Genomic DNA, 19,354 nt, shown 5'->3' on the forward strand with positions numbered 1-19,354 from the left:
TCATGATTTATGACTCATATTTTACCCTTATATAGTTAACACAATTTTAAATAATTCATTTATTCTTACATAAAGGAGTAACAAGAATGTAATGGTATGGAAAAACCACTCCTCTGAAAGTAAGATTTTAGTAAACTGTTGATGCAATCTTATTTTGGGCTCACTTCTCAAGGTTAATTCAGCAACACACAACGGCCCATACACTCAGGACTTGTAGGTGTCTTAGAGTCTCTAGCAAACAATGCTCAAATGAGAAGAGGAAGCTTAGAAGAATAAGGTTTAATAACTCACAATTAATTCTTAAAAATTATCGGCAAGGTATTTGTTTTAGTTTGGTATTTTTATTTTTATTTTTTAAATTATCTTTTAACTTACAAAAATATTTTAAATAAATTTATTTACATAAAAAATATTAATTTTATTAAAAATTTATTGATCATCATCTTCTTATTTGTGAGTTCTAAAAAAATATATTATATATCAATAAATTTTTTATTTGTTTCTCTTCATTTTATTTTTCTTTCGAACATTATTCTCTATCTATGTTTTTATGGCTTATTTTTTCTTTTTATTTTTCTTTCTCTTTCTTTTCTTCCTTGAACCCATCTTCTTAAATCTTTAATATTTTTTTTTAACATCAATAATCAATTTGATTGATAAATTTTACATTATAAAGGTATTTAAGGACACAGAGAGAAGTAAAGAGATTAAACCTTTCATACACAATTATTTCTTATAAATAGTTAAATTTAATTAATTCAAATTTAAAACATTATTAGACCATTAAGTTTTTGAAAAAGATAGTGATTTATCTTTATAAAATAAAGATTTTTGAATGACAGAAATGAAAGAGTTCTTCCTTTTGAGTTAAAGAATGTTTCATTATATTTTTAACGAATGAAGAAAAGAACAAAGAAAAAAAAAGAAAAAAAGAGAATACTTTTTTAGAATTTAAGGGAGGAAGAGGTGTGAATGATGTACGAAGAAGAAAAAGAGTAAAAATAATAATTTTTTTTTTTGGTCCTTGAAAAGTTTCAAGGAAAAAAAATGTGGATGAGGTGTAAAAGAAAAAAAAACATAAATGAGAAGAAAATGAGATAAATAGAAAATTTGCAGGAATATACTATATTTTTACTAGAGTTCATAAAGAAAAAATAGATAAATAATAAATTTTTCAACAGAGTTAACATTCAAAAAAAAGATTTATTTAAAACATTTTTGTAAGATAAAGAATCAAAATAAAAATAAAATAAAATTAGAAGACTTAACTAAAATAAAACAAAGAGTTAATGAACTAATCTAATCCATTAAATAAGATTATATGTTCATGTTAATTAAGTACATAAAAAAAAAAATTAGTTGCCTTTTTTTTCTTCTTATTCTTTTTTTATTTTTTATTCCTCCTCTTGCCTTTCATGCACGTCTCTTTATCATTTTTTTTCTTTTCTTTGAACTCCGACAATTTTATTTTTTTGTTTTTCTTCTTTTTTATCTTTTTTCTCTTATCCATAAAGTATCATCCACACCTTTCCTCTCTTTTAAAACTCAAACAAAAATATTTTCTTTTCTTTTTTCTTTTTGTTTCTTTTCTTTTCTTCCTCCAACAAAAATATGATAAAAGATTCTTTAGTTATTAGATTTCGCATTAAAAAAAAATTTGTTTTTTAAAGATAGCTTGCTATCCTTTTTGAAGTCCAAGTGCTCTAATAATGACATAGATTTTGGTTCATTAAATTTAATCATTTACCACATATCTTTTAGAGGTAATTGCATGAATGAAAGGTCTAATTTTTCTCCTCTCTCTATACACACATTATAAAAAATTTATTAAAATTTAAAGAAAATAAACAAAAAGAAGGAAAAGAAAATGAGAAACAAGAAATTTTTTATTGAAGTTTAAAGAGAAAAAGATGCTAGCCATAAAGACAAAGAAGAAAAAAAATTAGACAATTAAAAAATTCATCAAAATATTTTGTGTTTTTGTCATTTATTGTGAGAAAGATGTAAGATAATGAAATGACAAAAAAAATAATCAAGAGTTAGGTCAATTTACTAATTTAATATATTTTATTGTTTCTATCTAATTAAAATAGAAATTTTACTTTAATAATATTTATTAATATTTAATGTTAACTTTTATTATTTAAGTTATTAAAATAAAATTTTAATTAAAAATAACACAAAATATACACTTAAATTTTATTTTTAAGTAATTACTTATTTTTAAGTTATTAAAATAAAATTTAAATTAAAATTAAAAATAACATAAAAATACATATAATATACACTTAAATTTTATCTTTTAACTAATTACCTCATTTTTTTTTCATGTTTTCTTTGCTCTTAATATTTTAGTCAAATTCTTCTCTCTTGCCAAGTTAATTAAAACGTTTTAAATCTATAAATTTTAAAAGTTGAGAGTGCAATTATAATATATTTTAAAAATATTTATTGTAAAATAAAAAATATTATAACACATAATTAAATTAATAAGTCATACATTAAATAAATAAATATTCATATAAACTTCATGATGATACAAATTTATAACAAATAAAGTAAACAAAATGAACATATAATAAATAAAAAATTATTTATATCTAAAATAAGAACAATAATAGTAATTTCTTATACATGGAAACAAATTCGTATAGCCTGCGCAGGTGGTCGGGTGGTCACCCAGAAACCGATCAAATTTAATAGGTTTATTAGAAGAATGAAAAATATTATTTATATTATACCTATTAATACGACCACAATCATTATTATGCTTTTGCAAATTGAATGATACATTCCATTCAAACAAACACCCATTAAAAATTCCGCCAAAAAAGGGGGTTTGTTGGAAAGACAGGTAGAAGCTCCTCCCAAATCTACCCAACTACTCTCTTCTCACTTTTCATTCAAATAAACACTATCCTCCATTACTCTTCACTCTCTTTCCTTAGTTTCTCTCCATCCAAACAAGCCCCAAAAGAAAAATAAATAAATAAAAAGTGAGGGAAATTCCTCTCCCATGGCCTCTTCGCGCCCTACCAATGTGGGAATCCTTGCTATGGACATTTATTTCCCTCCTACATGCGTCAACCAGGTAACAGTTTTTTTCTCTTTAATGTTGGGTTTGTGCTTTTTTTTATTTTATTTTAAAGCTTTGATATTTATTTTTGTTTTTTATTTTATTTTTTGTGTTTTTATTTGTTGGGTTGTGCAGGAAGCTTTGGAGGGTCATGATGGAGTGAGCAAAGGGAAATACACTATTGGGCTTGGACAAGATTGCATGGCCTTCTGCACTGAGGTTGAAGATGTTATCTCAATGAGGTCACTTACAATTTTGCATAAAAGATAAACATTTTCTAATTATTATTATTTTGTCTGCTTAGAGCATTAATTGCTTGTAAAAACCAATCAAAATGCTAATAAAACACTCTTTATTACCAGAATTGATATTTTTTAAAAGTTGTTTTCCAACAATTTATATAAAAGTATAAAAAGACAAAATAACTCGGTAACTTTTAACATGTACTTTTTTAATTAATAAAACAAATAATGATATTATTTTGCCTTTTGTATGAGTTTTTGTAGAATTTTTTTGTAGGAATATCATATCTCCTTTGTTGTTAGGTGAATCTCACGGGGTAAAAGAGAGCGAGTTAAGAACTGTTTAAAGGAGTGAGTTGTTAGTACTTACGGAAAAGGAAACTTAATTTCTCTGTTTGCAAGAGTGTGCTGGTAATTGTAATGGATTTTATCATCTCTGGGGTACTTTATTTCAAGCATTTGTAGTTGGTCAATGAAACTAGTCAGTGTTCATGACTTGTATGATGCAGTTGCAATAGCTTACCTGCACTTTGTTCTGATAATTTTCTTTTTCTTTTTGAACTTTGAATCTCCAGTTTGACAGTTGTTACCTCACTTCTTGAAAAGTATAAAATTGATCCAAAACAAATTGGACGCTTGGAGGTTGGGAGTGAAACTGTCATTGACAAAAGCAAATCCATTAAGACCTTTCTGATGCAAGTATTTGAGGTAAATCATTCTCTGTTTTGGTGTTGATTATCAGTTATGAGTGTGAATGAATTTAGTGCTTTCTTTTGTGTCCATACATATTTGAGGTTGAAGGAACAAACAAGATGTTTTCTGATGTGGGATTTTTAAGTAGCTATCCAATTAATTGATTTTTGAACTTAAATGAGCTAAATTAGAAAGCAGCATAAAGAAATCGTATATGAGCTAAAGTGATATCTGCATCTTATATTGCTTGTGTAACAATCAGGAAAGTGGTAATACTGACATTGAAGGTGTTGATTCAACAAATGCATGCTATGGAGGAACAGCGGCTTTGTTCAATTGTGTGAATTGGGTGGAGAGTAGTTCATGGGATGGACGCTATGGAATTGTCGTATGTACAGACAGTGCGGTATGCTCCTAGCAAATGTGTATATTTCTTGGAATCCTTTCGTTTGTTACAGATTTTGAGATTTACTACTCATGCATGTGGAAAATGGCTGTTCAATTCTTATCTTTTAATCCTTTTATATGTGACCCAATTGTGTGCTACGATGTTTGTTTTAGAGCCTTTGACCAACTCTAGCATCTAAGATATATTTGCTTAGATGCAAATTTCAAATACTTCTCAGATCTAGTGCTGTTACTGAGGAATTCAACCAAGGTTCTAACAGATCTCACATAATACTAACATGAAGTGAATTCCCATTTTTTTGCCATGAACTCCCATGTCCAGATGTGTGAGCAAGAACTTAAAATATTGTAGTCTTGACATTCATAAACTCCTAGTTATGGAAAATTAGAATTTGCACTCTTGACATTCCTTAGCTCCACTAGGTTGTGTTGCTAACGAATTTACAAAGACATGGCCCCACAACTTATATTTCTAGATGTAATAGTAGAAGTTTAATATCCATCTCATGAAAATGTTGTAGGGATATTTCATATTTATTAGTTGAGTACAAGGTAGTTGTTTTATACCAATTGAAAATCTTGTTGGCTGGATTTCAATAATTTTCTCTTGAATTGTGAATGACATTAATCCATTATTTATGACACAACAAAGTACAAACTGCAAAGGCTGAGTTAGCTTCCAAAGATATTATTACTTTTACAAGAAAGCATGTATCAAATTTCTCATTTTAATGTCTGCATGTCTCATCATTTGTTCTACTTTACTACTATACTATACTTGCGTTCTTTCTCTTCAAATAATTTATCCAATTGCAGATATATATAGTGCCAAGCAATTCTCTCAGCTGTGACCTTGTTTCAGGTATATGCTGAAGGACCTGCTCGTCCCACTGGAGGTGCAGCTGCAATTGCCATGCTTGTAGGGCCAGATGCTCCTATTGCCTTTGAAAGCAAACTCAGAGGCAGTTATATGTCTCATGTCTATGATTTTTACAAGCCAAATCTTGCAAGTGAATATCCAGTAATGCTTTCCTGTCTCCTCTCTATTAATTTTACTATCATTATAAATTTACCATATGATTGAAGTACTTTTGTTCTTACAATAAGATCAACTTCACTTGTATTTGTGGTGAAGATATTTCCAATTTTCAGCATTTGCCTTTTATTTATTGTTGTGTTCTATTTTTTATTTGAATATCGAGGAACAAAAACAAAATGTTGTGATTTAAAAAGGGTGTACTAGGAAGACTTTTTAAGTTTTATATTTTAAGATAGATTTAGAAATAATGTCTTCAACTAGTCTAATTTCTGCAGTGGGAGTCTTGTAAACTAGCCTATTTTTTATATTGGTTAGCAGGATCCTTTTCCTACCAACTTGCCCCCAACACTGCATCAAATTATAAAATTCATATACAAAACCGTGAATTGTGGAGCAGCCAAGTCTAACAATCTCATTAGTACTATTATATATCTTAAATTCCTCTAAAAATTTTCACTTAATTGAATTTTGTTCTAGTAATTTATCAGTTTGCACTCGTACCTTTGATTGGAATTTAGAATTTTTTAATGTGTTTAGATTTTAATCTCTGGGGTACACTTATTGTTACGCTATTGTGCTTAAGTGCTTGCTGATGCCTTTTTGTCAATCAATTAAGAGTTCCGCACACATTGGTTATGTAAGACCTTTTTGCGGTTTTTGGCATCTATTCCTGCTTGTAGGTTGTTGATGGAAAGCTCTCACAGACATGTTATCTCATGGCACTTGATTCCTGCTATGGGCTCTTCTGTGAGAAGTAAGCATAGACTGAACCAAAATGCCCTTTTTGAATTTTTCTTTTTGGCTTCAGATTCTCATTAAATGTTCTTCTATATACAGATTTGAAAAATTGGAGGGGAGGCCTTTTTCAATGTCAGATTCTGATTATTTTGTTTTTCATTCTCCGTATAACAAGGTAATTGTCATGCAGGAATTATTTCTCCATATTTGGAATGAAAACAAAAAAGGCAGAGAAGTATGTCATAACACAACCTGCAATGTCTCTCTCCATAACTGCTTTCTTGATGTATTGCAGCTTGTCCAGAAAAGTTTTGGTCGGCTATACTTCAATAACTTCCTGAGAAATCCCAGGTTTGTGTGTCCTCTGCTTTATCCATGTCCTATATTCAATGCATTTTCAATTCCAGGTGCTTGGCTATAAAATGACATGGACCCTTTTGATTGGATAACTATTAGTTTACCTTTCGTATATTTGTTGTGCTACTTGTAATAAGTTAGTAGGTGTTATGCACTTGAGATTGCAATTGAATATACTAGTTAGATTTTTACGGAATTCAAAATTACTTGCTAGAAAAAGAGAAATAATTATTGAAGCATGAAATTTCTTCATGGTGGACTATGCTACTTATTTGCCTTAAGCAACTGCTACATTTGATTTCATCATATTCTGTTAGCTGTTTTTGGTTTAAGGCACTGACAACACTCAGAGAACTGGAGTATATGAACCATAAAAATACTAGGTGGTTTTAAATTAATGTCTTTAAATCCTAGTTTACATATTTTTTTTCCTCTGCATTTGTTATTCTGTACCAGTTTTGTTGATGAAGCTGCCAGGGAAACCCTAGCACCTTATACATCCTTATCTGGTGATGAGAGTTATAACAGTCGGGATCTTGAAAAGGTAGTTAATCTTTTTGTCTTTTAATGTTTTATTGACTAAAGTGATTGCTAGAAACGGACTCAAATAGTTTGTGGTCATTGATATTCTCTAGGCAAACCAGCAAGCTGCAAAACATCTATATGATGTGAAGGTGCAGCCCAGCACGCTAATTCCAAAGCAAGTTGGTAACATGTACACTGTATCTCTTTATGCAGCATTTGCATCTCTTCTTTACAATAAGCACAGCTCACTGGTAAGGTTTTTCATACTTATATTCTTTGTTTATTTTCCCTTTGTCTATGACCGTATCTTTCACATTGGCTGATTCTAAATTTCTCATCAGAATTGTCTTTCAATGTTCAGGCAGGTAAACGAATAGTTATGTTTTCGTATGGAAGTGGTTTAACAGCCACACTTTTCTCCTTCCGCCTTCAAGAAGGTCAACATCCCTTTAACTTGTCAAACATTGTAACCATGATGAATGTTTCGGACAAGTTGATGCAGAGATTTGAGGTATGACGTTTTTAACCAGTTATAAGCTATAACTGACGATAATTGCATGTTGGCCTTACCATCTAAGAAACTATGCATATAGGGTGATGTCTTAGTGCACCTTATGATGATAAGGTGCATGGCAGCATGGATACTCATATACCTTTTATCTTAACTGTTGAAAAGTTTGACATTTAAATCACGGCTATTAAGCATCCTGCAACTTGTTTAGTAGTAGTTAAGGTATCAAAGTGAATAGTTACATGTACCCAAAAAAATGGAAATTTTTTGTAATATCTAAGTTCTGTTATAAGAAAAAATTGTGGCAACTTCTAGTTGATACCAAGTTTAATCTGTTAATAGTGTTGTCTTTTGTATTTTATCAAAATTTGACCCCCTTTATTATATCACTTTTAACAAAATAAACTTTTGTTCGCAGTTTCCTCCTGAAAAGTTTGTTGAAACTTTGAAGATCATGGAGCACCATTATGGGGCAAAGGACTTTGTGACTAGCGAGGACTGTAGCTACTTACCTCCGGGCACCTTTTATCTCACCAAAGTTGATTCCATGTACAGGAGATATTATGCCAAGAAAGACACCACGAGCCCATGATGATTTGTTAGTTGATGATTGCTGATATATTCAGATTTAGAGTTAAATGGTTTTTTTTTCTAGTCCACCTGTATTTGATCCCTTAAGGTAATTTATTAAATTGTTTATATGATATTTTTCATTTTTTATGTGTTTATCAGTTTGTATCCAAAATAAGTACAAAATTTAAGTACAGTATCATAGGTGTTGTCAATTCTATTGTTCAATTAAAGTTGAAGTTATACCTTAGTAATATATATGATAAAAGTGTGCATTAAAGATTACCAGTTAGAGAGGTAAAACTCTAATTCTAATTAGTATACTGCACTTAGTTTTATCCAAATAAGAATGAGTTTATGTCAGAGTTGTTAGTTATTTTAAATGCACTAATAATGCAAATGTATTAGTTGTCTCTTCTCATGTATGCCAAAAAGCAATAATGACCACATTAAATATTTTTCCTTCTACTATGTGGTTGTTTTAAAATTTGATAAAATATATGTTGAACCATTGAACATGATTGAGAATGTGTCTAAATTAATTTCAGTCAAAGATTTATGTTGGAATGTGCATCCACAGACTGTTAAGAATTAATAGTTCATTCAAAGTTTAAATACAATATTGATCGCAGGTTTATTTCAGGAAATGATATTTTTCAAATTTTTCGTAGCAAAAGTGCTTACGAGTTTGTCAGGAAAATATATTGGTCGAGCATTAACAATAAAAGGGTTTAAAGTGAATCGTCCTGAAGAATTAAATAGTCTTATTAAGTCTTTTATTTGATATGTAATAGCGTTGAAGTTACTACGAAGGTTACGACTTAAAAATGACGAGCAAATTTAAAAAATAACGATAGATCTTCCCATAATGACTCAATCAAGTTGTTTGGATTTTTATAATATCAAAATTTCATTACAATCATATTTTTTATTATTTTAAAATATTTAAAATATAATTAATTTTTTGGAAAACCAACTTTTATTTCAAAGAAAAAATTTGAGAATTTTGAGTTATACATCAGACAGAATCAAAGAAATAGCCTTGTTACATTACCTTGCACAAACAATATCGATAAAAATAAAATAAAACAAAAATAACTACAAATATATCTTTCTATGGAATTAGTTTTTAAAAACAACTATCAGTGATATGTAAAATAAAAAGAAAGAAAACTTAATCAATGGCAATCATATAGCTTATCCAATAGATAAATACAATTTTATTTTAATAAATCTTCCTTAACTCGTCTCTACTAGGACACAACGTTGTGTACTACTGCTCATGCATGTTACAATTACCTTATTCCATAGAAATAAGTGTGTGAGACCCTGTTTTTGTATGATCAGGCATGTTACATTTACCTTACCTCAAAGAAACAAGTGTGTGAGACTCTGTTTTTCTATGTTGAACCAATTCTTTGAAGTTGTATCAGCACATGTTAAATATGTTTTTTTAACAGCTATAAATATAATCGGGACCACCTATGCCACCAGCTAGACAATGGTCAGATGCTTCTTCAGTCTTCATCTGTTCATGTCATCGTACTCACTCATCTATACTTGAGCTATAAGACATAACTGTCCCTCACCATTGATAACTCAGCGTGTTCTTTATTTTCACCGGTTTTAAGATCTGCAATTTCATTGTTGAACAGATCAAGTAGTTGCCAGTTTTACTTAGTTTCTTTAAATTGAGAGTAGGCTGGACAATTAAAGCTTACGCTTGATGTCTTCAGTGTTTACGAATAAAAAATCTTTAAATATAATATTAATTATTTAAAAATATTATCAATTAATCAATTATAAATGAGAGTGTTTTACATGGAAAGTGAAATATTGTAGATCTACCTTTTCATTGTTGTGACGTGTAATTTTTTAAGATTAAAATTATTTGGTAATAATATATGATTTATGTTGTTTTTTGGTATAAGATTTTATATTTTGTTCACTTTTTTTATTAATTTTGTTCTAAATTTAATTTTTAGATTCTTTATAAGTCTTTATATTGTTTTTAATTTTTTAATCTCATTTTTTATATAAAATTTATAATATTTAATATATTATTTATATTATTTTAAAATTATTATAATTTTACTAAATCTTTATCATTTTTATACATACTATTTATAATTATAGAGTTAAGTTAAAATAATTTTTTTATAAAAAATTAATATTCTAAATAATTTTATTATATATTATGTATATTCATTTTAAAATAAAATATGTATGCATTATATGAACTACTATCAGTATATAAATAATATTAAGAGTAAACTCTTTTTATTCCAAATAAATAAATTTATAATCTTATTGTGACACCTTTTTTTAATCAGTAATTATTTTACTTATCTTATTCTTTGTTTTGTATTCTTTATTATTCTTAACTAAAATACATATATTCTATTAATTAATATTATAAATATTAAAATAAAGTAAAGGCACAAAACATAGCATTATTTACTTATTACACATATAATATGAACTTATGAAAGAAAATTAATAATCCATGTTATTTTAGCACAAAGAAGCTTTTAATATATTACTTAACATCGATAGTATTTCAATAATTAGTGTCTTCATAAATATTAAATAAATTAACTTTACTATCAACTAAAATTTTCACATTGATTATAATAATTTAGTAAGAAATTTGTATCTTAAAAATACCTAAAGAATTAACTTCAAATAAAATAGTTATAATTTTAGTATGTTATTTTAATTAATTTTAAAAAAATTGTTTTAAAGTTCCCTTTAAGTTTAGATATAAGTTGAGTCAACCATAGTACAAAGTTTATTAAAATATAAGAATTAAAAATATATTTACATTTATTTTAAAATATTATAAATTATATATTCCAATCACAACTAGTTATAGATACAAGATCAAATTTACCTTCACAATAACCTTAATTTTGTACCTTAATGCTGTACAAACATTCTGATACAATTTATTAATCTCTTGGATAATTTGAGAAGATCAATGCATAATTAGACATTCCTTTCTTAGTTTAGTTATTGTGTTTTTTTATTACCCTATGATTAGACAAAAGGAACTTTCCTATGGAAAGAAGGCAAGTTGTTTACGAAGAATAAACTGATACTCATATCTCCCATCACCAACATCACAGCTACTTACCTAAACTAACCTGATTGGTATAAGCCAACAGAAAAATATCTTAGAATATAGTAAACGTGCACCTAACTATAACTTTTCTTTTCTTAATTTGTGTAACTTTGTATTAATATATATTACTGATTTTAATATCTGCAACTTAAAATTATCTACTAATTAATAGCAAAAAAAATTATCTGCTAATTAAAATAATAGTTTGAAAATATAAAAACTGACGGGTATTACCAATGGTTTTGGAGTAATTTTTCAAAATAACTTTTTTAGGAAATACTAAAGGGTTGTTTAGGAAAATAAATTTTAAAAGAAAGAATAAAAAGATAAATTTTATGACTTACGTAATAATTTAAGTTGTGTGTCAAGTCAGGAATTTTCGTGAAATTGTGATTGAAACTTGTAAATTTCTACATTTTGCATTATTCTAAAACTAAATAAAAAGATACATCAAATTAATAATATGAGAGTAATATTGGACCAATCAAGTATAAAAACAAGCAACAATCCATTCTTAAATATAAAGGCAGGAAGTTAAACTTGTATTTGATTGTGTCTTTTATTGATAGACGAAAAAAAGGTGTGTTTGATTATAAAAATATTATTTTCTATTTTTATATTTGTAATTGTCATTATTAAAATATACATTATTTTCCAACTTATTTTATGTTTTTAAATATTTAACGACAACAACAATTTACTGCCGGTGTCACCTTTTACACAAATCATTAAAAATATATAGAAAGTAAAATAAAAATAGATGAAAATATATAAATAAAAAAAAATTAAATGGTCCAGCCCTTGATAGTAGTAATCAATTGGTGTGTTGAGTGTTTCATATATATTATGAGCACACTTGGCAGAAGTTAAGAACATATAACTATGATGGACCCTTACGCTACAGGGTGGATCCTAGTTCTTAACAAAAATTGCTTTGTTGAATATTCAAGATATGTGTTTTATGTATAGGTAGATGAATAATATACTTGATCTTAAAGCAGAACAAAAGTGTTGTGGTCAAAATTTTGCACTTGCAGGCTAATCTTGAACATTGAGTGGCTTTCAAGGACAATAATTATGCGTTACACTTGTGTTTGTTAGCATCAACAACTTTCTATTCTATATATACAGCAAATATGTTCTTAGAGTTTGCATCAAATCCTCACTTTCCTACCCATTGTATTACTTTATTTTCTGTTCACTTCAAACCAAATGGCTCAATGTTCAAAAAGCATTTTTCCAATCATTTTTCTTTTCTTGACATTGTCATCAGTATTGAAAGCAGAGCTTAATCCTCACTACTATGATAAAACATGTCCACAAGTGGAGAAGATAATTTCAGAGACGGTTCTCAGTGCTTCCAAATTTGATCCAAAAGTCCCAGCTCGTGTATTGAGGATGTTCTTCCATGATTGTTTCATAAGGGTATGAAAATATGAATTTTGTTTATTTGATCAACTATTTTGAATTTTGATTACATTTATAATCTTTATTTCTTTCTTTTCATATCATTTCACATGCCAAGAAAACGTTTCCGTGAAAATATATATATAATCTTTCAATTTCTCAATAGATACAATTAGCTCATATTTGATTTAGCTTTATTTAAGAAAATAATCATTTATTTTTCATAAGTTCTTTCTCCAAGATACCAAAAATAAGCTATTATTTTCTCAAAATAAATTAAAACAAGCATGCATTCAACATTTATTAATTAATTCATGCTAAGTATCAAAATGGGGATGTAACTAAGTGTTTTGGCTAATTGACTATGATAGGGTTGTGATGCATCAATATTGCTAGACTCAACGGCTACAAACCAGGCTGAGAAAGATGGTCCTCCTAATCTCTCTGTTCATTCGTTCTATGTTATTGATGAAGCTAAGGCCAAGCTTGAGAAGGCCTGTCCACACACTGTTTCTTGTGCTGATATAATCGCCATTGCCGCTAGAGATGTGGTAGCCTTGGTAAAAATCCAATTAATCCTTCAAGCTATTTTATATATACATGCTAAATTCTTAGAATTTATAGGAGGCTTCTCTGTCAAGATAAAAGTTAAATGCAATTTTTTAAGAGTTTTTAGTGCTATTTTTCTATTAAAATTAGTTTTATTTCAAAAATTCATGACAATATTAAATGTTAATATTTTATTGAAATAAAATTCTAATTTTAATAAAAAAAACTAATTTTTTTTAAAGAATTATACTTAAAATTTGTCTTTTTTTATGGTACAAATAACAAAAGTTCAATATAGTGTGTATGTATATTGGGAGATCATAAATCTTTTCGACTGTAAGAGTCCAAGTCCCTTAAAAAATGTATATATATTATTTACACATTACAATACATTCATTTCTAAGAAAATTCATTATTAACTAATAACGTATACTGTATTCATGTCAAAATATAATACTTGACATTTAAAAAAATATTCTTCAAATTTAGCTATTGTTTTATAAATTTTAAAAAATAATTTTGTAATTTTAGATGTGTTTGGATAATAAGCTTGTTCAAACATTTAATCAAAAAATTCTTATGATATGAATTTTATTGTGAAATTGATTAGAATAAACTTAAAATAATTTATTTTGATTATCTACACCAAAATTTATTGAAATAAGTTAAGAGGAGAATGATATAATTTTTCTTTAAGCTTTCAAACATTCCCTTATTCCTTTTCTTGATATATTCAAATGAAATAAAATAAAACATTAATTAATATTCATGTAACGCCAAATTTTGAGTTACATTCGAATAGTCAAAAGCAGTTATGTTTTTCTATGATTGTTCACACTATGTTACTAGCTTTCTTAATCATATTGTAAGACAAATATATTTTGACTCAATGGTGCATATATAGATTATCCATCACTGAAAAATGTCATATAATGAAGATTAGGATTCTTATTCAATTTCGGTTAAACAAATATTATGTCAACAAAGACAAACTTAACACTCAATAACTTTCTTTTAATCTGTTTGTAAATAATACTCTTTTTTTTTTTTTATGCAAGATAAAGTTATTGCATTGGATATTAGTTTTTGCCATTGCATAATGGTTCATCCATGCATGATCATCAGCATATACTAAGAAAGTAAAAGGGCAGATATAATTGTAATGGTCTTGTAATAATCATTGATCGATATATGATTAATTCTTTCTTCACTTTAATAGTCTGGAGGTCCATCTTGGAATGTGTTAAAAGGAAGGAAAGATGGAAGGGTCTCAAAGGCATCTGAAACTGTCAACTTACCAGCTCCAACCTTGAATGTGAGTCAACTCATTCAAAGCTTTGCAAAGAGAGGTTTAGGGGTTAAAGATATGGTGACTCTATCTGGTGGCCACACACTTGGCTTTTCACATTGTTCTTCTTTCCAAGCTCGCCTTCATAACTTCAATTTATTGAATGACATTGACCCAAGTTTGAACACTGAGTTTGCATTAGACTTAAGAAAGAAATGTCCAAAACTAAACACAAACTTCAGTGCTGGACAGTTCTTGGATTCAACAGCAGCGGTGTTTGACAATGACTATTATAGACAATTGTTGGTGGGAAAAGGTTTGTTTTCATCAGATCAATCACTTGTTGGTGATCATAGAACAAGATGGATTGTTGAAGCATTTGCCAAAGATCAGAATTTGTTCTTCCAAGAGTTTGTGACTTCAATGTTGAAACTTGGAAATGTGGATGTGTCTGAAAATGGAGAAGTGAGACTTAATTGCAAGATTGTGAATTGAGATAGAGGGAGATTGGTGACATAAATAGCACCAATTTTTCCTTATTTCTGCCTTTGTTGTTGAGAAAAAAAATATCACAATGATGTGTTGTTATTGATTGTGTTTCAATAAAAGAAAAATGTTTATTCCTATACATATTTCAACACTTGCACTACTTGACAAAGAGACAATAGAAGAAGACGAAAAGTGTTACTAGTTTAAATATTTACTCCAATATGAAATAAATATCTACAATATTACTCCAAACAATATCTACAATATAAAACCATAATAAATCAAAACAAAGTCAGAGTTCACTTAGGAATTGCAATGGATATTTCACCTAATAGACATCCATAAAAATATACCCACCAAGATATATTGTATTTTTTAATATCACTCTAAACCTAAAATATGAATATTTGAATATGATATATTAATTTCGGAGACTTTCATTCTAAAAATAAGATTTAAAAAATTATTATTTATATTAATTTAACTGTACATAATGTAACTAATTAAAGTTAATGAATCATTTCTTTTACGCCTCTTTGAAAGTGTTAGGACTTAGTTTACTTTTCAATTTTGTTAAAAATTTGATTTAATATTTTACTTTTAACTTTAGATAAATAATTTTGTAATTAATATATTTTATGTTAATACATTCATTTTAGGAGTTCGTATGATATCTATGTTTTTTGTACTCATTATAATTTCACACTATGTTTTATGTGTTTTAAATTTTAAAAAAAAATGTTCGACCTCAACTCTTATGATTTATCGCATGTTCGGATGATATGAAAATAGGAGTAAAGAAGAGAAATTGGATGTTCCAGGGAGAAATTTTTTGTGGGTCCCACCACAAAAAAATTCTTCAAAAGTAAGAAAAATGAATAGTGATGGAAAGAGGGGGAAGGTTTTTTTTTTTTTTAATATTTTCGTTTTTTATTTTTTTAAAATCAAAATAATATAAAAATTATAAAAATTTATTTTTATTCTGAAAAAATTAACTTTTAACTCAATTTTAATTTTTATAAATATTTTAATAAAACTTAATTATTTCTTTTTTAAACTCATTTAAACATCTAATATATTTCATTTTATTTTTTATTTTCTTATTTCTTTATCTCTCTATTTCACATTGCATCCAAAAAAAATCTTAGAATTGAGTTTATTGAAAAAAATAAGCATTTATTACACATTGATAACTTTAATATAATAAATGTGTTCTTTAAAAAAAGTACTTTTAGATACTTAAATTAAACTCTAAGAATTAACATTAACAAAATCATTAGTTACTAATTTATATTAGTTCTTAAATAGTGTAAAAATTGTATTTTAATCTTTTTATTCATATATCTAAATTGTGGGTAATAGAGATGGTTACGAGTACCAATATAGAAATAAAAATCATATATATATAAAGATAGACTTGACCGATCAATTTGACTTGATGGATCGAGAATTGATTAAGTGAATCCAAAATTGAAGTAAATAAATCGATCAAAATCATCAAACTAGTTTTTAAAAAAAGTAAGAATCAAGGTAGAAAATCGGTTATAAAGATAGATAAATTTCATTACTTTAAAATATATTCTATAGGAGTATTAAAAAAATTAATTAAAATGTATTAATAGTATTTTTTTTACTTTATTATCTAATTCTAATTGCCATATTAATAAAAATGGATTCCTTTTCTAATAATTAATTTTAAAATAATATTTATAATATATGTTAATTGATTGACTTAGACTAACAAGACATTAAAATTGAAATCTTAGATAAATTTCCTTCTTAGTAGTTTAATGCATCTCACATGGTAGAAATTAAGATACCATGCATTCTGGTCATGTCTCCAGCCCAATTTTTGTATCCTTGAACTTCATTTCCTTTCCGTGGACCCTTCTTCTAGGCCTACATGGTGGATCTTAGTTCTTTACGAAATTGCTTTGTTGAATACTCAAGATATGTGTTTCATGTGTAGGTGGATGAATATACTTGATCTTAAAGCAGAACATAAGTGTTGTAGTCAACATGTTGCACTTCCAGGCTAATCTTTAAGCGTTGAGTGGCTTTCAAGGACAATAATTTATGCTTTAAATTTGTGTTTGTTAGTATCAACAACTTTCTATTCTATATATAGAGAACATATGTACTTAGTGTTTTCATCAAATCCTCACTATCCTAGTTATTGTTTTATTCCTTAATTTCTTCTATTTCACTTCAGACCAAATGGCTGTTCTGTTATATTCAAAAACCATTTTTCCAATTATTTTCCTCTTCTTGACATTACCATCAATATTGAAAGCAGAGCTTGATGCTCACTATTATGACAAAACATGTCCACAAGCTGAGAAGATCATTTCCGAGACAGTTCACAGTGCTTCCACATTTGATCCAAAAGTCCCTGCTCGGATCTTGAGGATGTTCTTCCATGACTGTTTCATAAGGGTATGGAAACATATAAATATGATTTTGGTTTATATCAATATTGTTAAATCTAGTTTTAGTTTTGTAAAAGAAAATTGTTGCTTTTAATTTTTACAAGTTTTTAAATTTTTAAAAATGGTCTCTTTTATTTTTTAATGTAACATAACATACATCTAATTATATTATATCAACAATTGTTATGAAATGACACGTGAGATCATATATTTATATGCATGTCATGTTATTAAAAATAATAATAAAAGCTATTTTAAATAAATTAAAATTTGTAAGAATCAAAGTAAAAAAAAAAAAAGACAGCATATTTTACCCAAATGTATATGGTGTCTCTATCTCTCAATTAGACATAGTTAATGGATATTAATTCATGTGAAATATTGAAATGGATGTAACTACATGTTGTGGTTACTTTTCAATGATTGATAGGGTTGTGATGCATCAATATTGCTGGATTCAACTGCTACAAACCTGGCAGAGAAAGATGGCCCTCCTAATCTCTCTGTTCATTCATTTTATGTTGTTGATGAAGCTAAGGCCAAGCTTGAGAAAGTTTGCCCACACACTGTTTCCTGTGCTGATATAATCGCCATTGCTGCTAGAGATGTGGTAGCCTTGGTAAAAATCCAATTAAACTATTTTTTATCTATCATCTATATGACAAGCAATCCACTTATTTTAAGAGTAATTCTTGATTACTTATTTTACTTAATAATACTTTATAAATATTGAATATTAACTAATAACGTATAATGTTTGTATGCCAAAATATATTACCTGTCATTGTTTTTATAAAATCCTGTACATTTAGCTGTTTTCTATAAAATTCAAAAAATAATAATTTTTTCAACCTTTGCTCCTTTTATAAATATATCCACATGAAATAAAATTAAAAAAAATGGAATTAAAGTAGAACTAATGTTTTGTGTAACATTCAAACAATCAAAAGTGGTTATGTTCTTTTATGATTGATCACGCCATTTGATAGTTTTCTTAATCATATTGTACCACAGATGACACAATGAGTATAAATTATCTATCACTAAAAAAATGTCATATATTGAATATTTGAAGACAAATTTTAATGAAGACAAATTTTAACATTTTTTTTTGTTGGTTAATGAATTTATTTTTAAAAGCAAGATAAAGGTGTTGCATGGGATATTGATTTCTGCATTTGCATAAAGACTTGTCTCCATGCATGATCAGCATATTCTTAGTAAGTAAAAGATGGATAGACCCTTTTTTATGTTCTTAATTGTAATAATCATTGATTTATTGTTTCTTAACTTATAGTCTGGAGGTCCATCTTGGAATGTGTTAAAGGGAAGGAAAGATGGAAGGGTCTCAAAGGCATCTGAAACTGTCAACTTACCAGCTCCAACCTTGAATGTGAGTCAACTCATTCAAAGCTTTGCAAAGAGAGGTTTAGGGGTTAAAGATATGGTGACTCTATCTGGTGGCCACACACTTGGCTTTTCACATTGTTCTTCTTTCCAAGCTCGCCTTCATAACTTCAATTTATTGAATGACATTGACCCAAGTTTGAACACTGAGTTTGCATTAGACTTAAGAAAGAAATGTCCAAAACTAAACACAAACTTCAGTGCTGGACAGTTCTTGGATTCAACAGCAGCGGTGTTTGACAATGACTATTACAGACAATTGTTGGTGGGAAAAGGTTTATTTTCATCAGATCAATCACTTGTTGGTGATCATAGAACAAGATGGATTGTTGAAGCATTTGCCAAAGATCAGAATTTGTTCTTCCAAGAGTTTGTGACTTCAATGTTGAAACTTGGAAATGTGGGAGTGTCTGAAAATGGAGAAGTGAGACTTAATTGCAAGATTGTGAATTGAGATAGAGAAAGATTGGTGACTTATTAAATAGCACCAATTTTCCTTCTT

General features: G+C 27.8%; 3 protein-coding genes across 3 annotated transcripts; all 3 read left to right on the forward strand.

The window, feature by feature from the left end:
* Positions 1–3,016: 3,016 nt before the first annotated feature.
* Positions 3,017–8,246, forward strand: LOC113867860 (hydroxymethylglutaryl-CoA synthase-like). Its single transcript, XM_027503359.1, has 12 exons — positions 3,017–3,091; positions 3,212–3,318; positions 3,894–4,026; positions 4,274–4,417; positions 5,282–5,440; positions 6,139–6,212; positions 6,296–6,371; positions 6,492–6,547; positions 7,010–7,097; positions 7,189–7,329; positions 7,440–7,589; positions 8,008–8,246. Exons 1-12 carry the CDS (start codon positions 3,017–3,019, stop codon positions 8,179–8,181), a joined length of 1,377 nt encoding a protein of 458 aa, XP_027359160.1. The 3' UTR covers positions 8,182–8,246.
* Positions 8,247–12,454: 4,208 nt separating this feature from the next.
* LOC113867322 (peroxidase 66-like) lies at positions 12,455–15,080 on the forward strand. The gene is made up of 3 exons (XM_027502575.1): positions 12,455–12,708; positions 13,062–13,250; positions 14,459–15,080. Exons 1-3 carry the CDS (start codon positions 12,496–12,498, stop codon positions 15,020–15,022), a joined length of 966 nt encoding a protein of 321 aa, XP_027358376.1. The 5' UTR covers positions 12,455–12,495; the 3' UTR covers positions 15,023–15,080.
* Positions 15,081–17,186: 2,106 nt separating this feature from the next.
* LOC113867321 (peroxidase 66-like) lies at positions 17,187–19,354 on the forward strand. The gene is made up of 3 exons (XM_027502574.1): positions 17,187–17,452; positions 17,876–18,064; positions 18,743–19,354. The coding sequence occupies exons 1-3, from the start codon at positions 17,234–17,236 to the stop codon at positions 19,304–19,306; spliced, it is 972 nt and encodes a 323-aa protein (XP_027358375.1). The 5' UTR covers positions 17,187–17,233; the 3' UTR covers positions 19,307–19,354.

This window comes from Abrus precatorius, unplaced genomic scaffold, assembly GCF_003935025.1.
Source record: "Abrus precatorius isolate BTA unplaced genomic scaffold, Abrus_2018 Scaffold5, whole genome shotgun sequence".
In the NCBI taxonomy this organism is placed as follows: Eukaryota; Viridiplantae; Streptophyta; class Magnoliopsida; order Fabales; family Fabaceae; genus Abrus; species Abrus precatorius.